Consider the following 6,000-nt stretch of genomic DNA (forward strand, 5'->3'; position numbering starts at 1 on the left):
CATATCCTTTCCCCCAAAGCATAGAAGGAGAGAAATGGTAAGAATGAAGTGGGGGGGGGGGGTCTTACTGATGCCTCAGGGGCAAGAGTACTGTGGTTGTCTTCTAGATCCTTCACCAAGACCCATTTCCTCTTCTGAGGCCAAGAACTAAATCATATTTCCCAGCCTCATGTGCAGTTAGAGTCTAATATTTGGCCAATGAAATGTGGAGGGTAGAAGTCATTTGTTTCTTTTCAAAGATTAACCCATAAAGCCCTCCTGTGAGTAACGTTGTGTACTTGCTCTATCAGCAGCTAATGTACCAATTCTCAGGATACCTTAGAAGTCATCTCATCTTTTTTTTGAAATGTCTTTTAGGACTTTATTCAATTCTCATATCATATCTAATTGAAAGTTGGCAGTGTATTCTGTGTTGGAAATAATTTTTCTTTGGAACGTCGATAGCGTTTTTCTGTTTTGCTTTATCTTCCAATGTTGTTCTGCCTCTATTCTAATACATAAGCTTTTGTTCATGGTTTAACAATTATATGGAAATGAAAGAGCTTAGGTACTCAAGGTAGAGAAGACAACTGTCATTCTAAGCATTGGCTGTAATATGTTAAAAGATAAATAAATAAACTTGTTATCTGGAAAGTCTATTTTATTAAAAGCTGGCTCTGGCAAGACTAAGGTGTTATAACCATAACTAGAGCCATGGAATTGAAGTCCAACCCAACTACCAGATCTTTATAAATGAACATAAGGTGCAGAGAGAACACCACTCTGCCAAGTTCACGGAGGCAGATAGTAGTCTTGTATTACTATCCTGAACCTTTAGTTGAGTCCAATCTCTACCACACCAAGTGGCTTTCTTGGGTCTTTGAACTCAAGCATCTTCTTAATCCACATCCTACACTTGTGAATTGCCACAGAACAATCTACTATGTTAGATACTCTATTCTCCCAGCTCCTGGGAACACAATTGGAGTCTCCCTTCAATATAGAGCAACCTCTGGTGGTGCCAGGGCGTCATATATAGTTCTGAGGAGCAACTTAGAGTCTGCTGTCTGCAAAGCAAGTGCCTTAATCCCTGTACTCTCTCTCTGTCTTTGAATCAGTTTTTACATGAAGGAAAACCCTTGGTGAAGAAGCAGAGGAGTCCAAACCAAACTTGTGGATTCAGGAGAACAGTCTCCATGATATTGCTCTACCCCACTTCTTTCATTCTAAGGTCATTATCTCCTGTGATGATGCTATAGGTGAACCTGCAGATCTCCACTGAAAATGTGTGTGTCCACCCCCCCCACACACACACACCAAGAAAGTACAGGAAGGAGAAGACACAGAATCTGGTTTCCTCTCTACATGATGCTAGCCCTTCCCATTAGAACCCCATCTCAGTTTGTATAAGCCCACAGGACACAGATGTAGCTGTAAGATGACCAATTTCTCCTACACTGTGCCCCCAGTTCATGGGGGGAGGGAGCGATCAGAAATGGATAATTGCACTGTGGGAGGTATGCATCAAGTGTACACAAAGAACGAAGAACCATAAGGCCCAAGAGGGGATATGAAAGGAGAGTCTTCTGAGAGGGTGCTGCTGGAGGCTGGGACCAAAGCAAGGGCAGCAGTTGGTTAAGCTGTAAGAAGACAAAGGAACACAGGAAACTTCCTGCCAGAAAATGTCACTTGAAAAGGCAGAAGAGGGTAAGAGCAAGTACACAGTCTGGATAGTTAAAACAGTTCAGCAAGGATGACCATGGAAACCAGATTGTAGTTGCAAGAGAGGGAGAGAGAAGAATCCATTAACAGGGCCAGGGTGGGGGGTGGGAGGTGGGGAGGGGGTAATGTGACAGGTGCCTTCTCAAATCAGAGATTCCTCACCTATTTGGTCATCCTTGGTTGTATCTTCTTTATACCTAGTTGCATCCCTGATAATCTGTGTCATGTTCCTGGAAAACGTGCTGAGGTCTCTGACTGTCCGAAGTTTGTAGTGAAAAGAACCTGTGGCCATGGCTCTCAGTTCCTCCTCAGATGCCTTCTGCATGCCCACAGAGATGATCCTCACCCCATCTTTCTGTAGGGCCTGGGAAGCCACTTCTAAATCATCCTGGGACTCGCCTGAAGCCAGGACCACCAAAATTGGGGGAAACTCCTTCTTATCCCTGCCATTTGTGGACTCGGAGAAATAGGTCCTGTGAACTTCTCGAAGAGCATTTCCTATCCGCAGGGAGCCACCAAGGAACTCGAAGTTCTTCTTGAGGTAGTTCAACATGGGGTTCCTGCTCTTGAATTTGCTCAGTTTGAAATTTTCTTTCAGCATGTCACTGTACTGGGCCAGGGCCACACGGTACTTGTTGGTCTCTATGGGCATACTGTTGATCATCCTGGTGATGAAGGTTCTCACAAAAGGAAAATACTTGGTTCCCAGCTCATCAGAGCTGTCCACCAGAAACACAACATCTGCATACTCAGGACCCGGTTCTAGCAAAACAAAATGACAAGCCAAAAACAAGTTGGTCATAGAAATTTCACATGTAGGACCATGGTGATCTTTGGACACTATGTCCTAGTGTGAAGAGTAACTTAGTATCACAAGTCCCCTATGAAAGGGATAAACTGTTCTTGTCTTTGCCTAAAATGTCAAGCAGGGAGCTGGAGAGATAGCACAGCGGGTAGGGCATTTGTCTTGCACGCGGCTGACCCGGGTTCGATTCCCAGAATCCCATATGGTCCCCTGAGCACAGCCAGGAGTAACTCCTGAGTGCAGAGCCAGGAGTAACCCCTGTGCATTGCCAGGTGTGACCCAAAAAGCAAAAAAAAGTCAAGCAAGTCAAGTTACACAACTGAGTTTTCTCTCTCAACTCCAAAGCAGAGTTTGGAGTTGAAAGAGAAAAGTAACTGAATTAGTTATAGAACACTAAGTTCTGTTAAAGCACTCAAGAGCAAAGAAAAAGAGTAAGGAAAACTCATCCCCAATTGGTCTCTGGCCTATTAGCAACTGTTAGAAACAGTACTGAGGCCACAGTTCTCTGTGTTAGGAGTGCTCAGAGCCCAGGAGATGATGACGAGTGAGTGAACTGCACTCAGAAGGATGGTTAGTCTTGGAGGCTTCAGGGATTCTGTATCATGTGAGTGACCTTCTTTCAGGTCCTTCTAAAGCCCCCTATTAGTAAATTACTGGCTACAGACCATCCCAGAAACAGAACAGAAGGATCAGAAGGTTAAAATATAACATCTTACCAAGGGCCTCCAGGAAAACTGAGAGCAATCTTTCTGAAGAGGGCAATACCGTCCCCTGCAGGGGTGGCACTAAGACAACCTGGAGGTGGGATGATGTGGCAATAACCTCTGGTGCATTTGGGTTGTTCTTTCTGTTTGCTTCCTGGGACACACTGAATATATATATTCTTTGGTCTGAAACAGGGGCTGTAGGCCAGAACAGTTGGGGAAACTCTGGTCTAGAACGTTGGTCCTGAGAATATGGTATAGGGTTGCCTGTCTGGTGCAGGCAACCCCTACAGCAGCAAGAGGAGTGGAGGATGCAAGCCTAATGGGGAGAGTGTGGGCAAGTGGAGGCAGTATCAACATCTGCTGGTACAGCCACCTCCATTCTCAGTGTTGAGATGCATTTGGTCAAGGGCTGACTTTTACCTCTGGTCATATTTAAGAGATTACTTTTGTTTGATATCCTATGCCTCCAAACTACAACTAATATGATTTACTTTCACCCAATATTTTTTTCTCCAGATATCAAAATAAACATGTGTTGAAATATAAAACGTTTTTCTAATAATAATAGACAAAACATAATGGTACCTGGGCTCTGATGTGCCAGTGTTTCAGTCCAAAGGATTAGGATAAATGTGATGATAAGGATCTTCATTTTGTTCCTGAAGTTTTCTTATTTTTATTCTACAAAAAAATTACCTTTATCCTATAAATGAAATTAGACAATAAGAACATTCTCATTGTGCACACAGAAATCACTGGTGAGCAAGCTGGGTTTGAGCATAATACACTACAAACAGGTATCTAGCAGACCATTCAAAGTGTGTTTGAAATATTCAACTAACATCTGGAATATCTGCTGCAAATTGATAATGCTAATATTTGCTGAGCCCTTTCTATGGCTTAGTTGCTTTTCTCAATGTCTTACAAATATCATCTTACTTAATCCCCACAATAGTCTTACGGCAGGCTAAGGAAATCATGACTATGCGGCAAGCTAAGGGAATATGGACAGAGAGGCTTGGGAAGTAATTAAACCAGGATCCTAACTCAGAAAGGTGATTGTTACAACCTCAGTCACTGTGCTATAAGTCTAAGCCTTATACAAAATCTGTGTTCTCACAAAATCTATGCAGTTGCTATTTTTATCTTTAAAAATTTTTCCAGTAAAGAGAAATGCTTATGTTCATAACGTGACTCCAATAAAAAAGCCAACAGCTACCCATGTTTCTTTCTTTATTAAACTCTATGAAAACTATTCTCTGATATATGGTTGTCTTCAGTTTTACACATTACTTTACCTTCAACATGCTCTTCACATAGGTCACAACTGATCAGATGCCTTCATAGAAAATGGCAATTCAACAAAACTCCAATTTTATAGAAAAGACAATTCAATAAAAACTACAATTTTATATGTTTTATAGATAAAACCATTTTATTTATAAAAATAAAGCTGGATAAGATAATAAGTATTCAAAATTAGAACTGCCTTTAACGAAATACCAAAGGCTCGAAGGATGATTTTATTTTAGAGTTAACTTCTCCAGAAGTTCTTCTGAAATTGCCTTGAGAGGCAGTTTCTTTGAAAGCATCACTTGGAAGAGAACCCATGGATCATTTAGCAAAACCTTAGTAAAAGTAATATTTTGCTAAGGGTTTTACAGAGGGTCCTCAGTGGTTAGTGACTAAAACACGTCAACCATGACTTTTAAATATATATTTATCAAATTCTAATGTACCATAGATTCAATATATTCATGAGTTTTGAGCTAAGATACATACACTATACAACTTATTCCTTTATGGGGCACAGGCGCTGAGCTCTATATCCAACACTGCACCTTCAGATGAGGGTCTCCAGTACTGCTTGAGGAATCACCCACTGAACTGTTAGGTCCCGCACAGCTGGTTACCACCACGAGTAGCCACTGGTCTCCTTGAGTTAGAAGTCTACCTCCAAAAAAAACCACCCCTTTAAAATATACAATTAAGTGTGTTTGGATATATTTACAAGACTTGCATCCATTATCACTAATTCTAGAGCATTTTCATGATGCCCAAAGAAGTCCCATTAGCATGTACAACCCACTGTTTTCTTCTCCCAAGTTCTCTCTTCTATGCATTTGACTATACTGGAATAGGAACAAGAAGGGAATTATAGAATATGTGGCTTTTCTGTGCATCTGAGTTCTTTTATTTAACATGTTTTCAAAGTTGTCAATTTCCTAGCTTATTAAACTGTGCATCATGGTCCTATAAAGTTAGGGTCATTTCAAAATAGATTGCCTTAAAATTTGTTACCAGGAAGTATTTTATTTTATACTTATTTTATATAACTATGATTGTGTAAAATTTCTCCAATGGAAATAGTTTGCAAGTGAAAAATGATGTCAATGATGGTTGGAGGAATCGCTCGGAATGGGAGATGTGTGCTGAAAGTAGATAAAAGACCAAACATGATGGCCTTTCATTATTTGAAAGCAACACTTGGGTATTATTCCTCTTAGGCACTGTATTGCAAACCATAATACCCATAAGTAGAGAGAAAGTAAAAGGGAAATTTTCTGTCATAGAGGAGGGGGAGGGGTAGGATGGGGGGCGGTGAGGGTGAGATCACAAATCACAAATCATCCTGTTATTCGTCGATTGCCTCTAGCAGGCCCCAGTAATGTCTCTTTCATCTTAGCCCTGAGATTATATTCAAGGCTTTTTAGGAGAATGAGACCCATCATTGTTACTGGTATTTGGCATATTGGGTACGCCACAGGGAGTTTGCCAGACTCTGCC

General features: G+C 41.1%; 1 protein-coding gene across 1 annotated transcript in view; it reads right to left on the minus strand.

Moving 5' to 3' along the window:
• Positions 1–3,865, minus strand: part of COL6A5 (collagen type VI alpha 5 chain) — a 78,530-nt gene extending 74,665 nt beyond the window's left edge. Inside the window, 2 exon segments of the mRNA XM_056129563.1 lie at positions 1,790–2,463; positions 3,799–3,865. Coding sequence (XP_055985538.1) covers positions 1,790–2,463; positions 3,799–3,865 — 741 coding nt within the window.
• Positions 3,866–6,000: the final 2,135 nt, after the last annotated feature.

The sequence above is a fragment of the Sorex fumeus genome, unplaced genomic scaffold (assembly GCF_029834395.1).
Source record: "Sorex fumeus unplaced genomic scaffold, SorFum_2.1 ptg000072l, whole genome shotgun sequence".
In the NCBI taxonomy this organism is placed as follows: Eukaryota; Metazoa; Chordata; class Mammalia; order Eulipotyphla; family Soricidae; genus Sorex; species Sorex fumeus.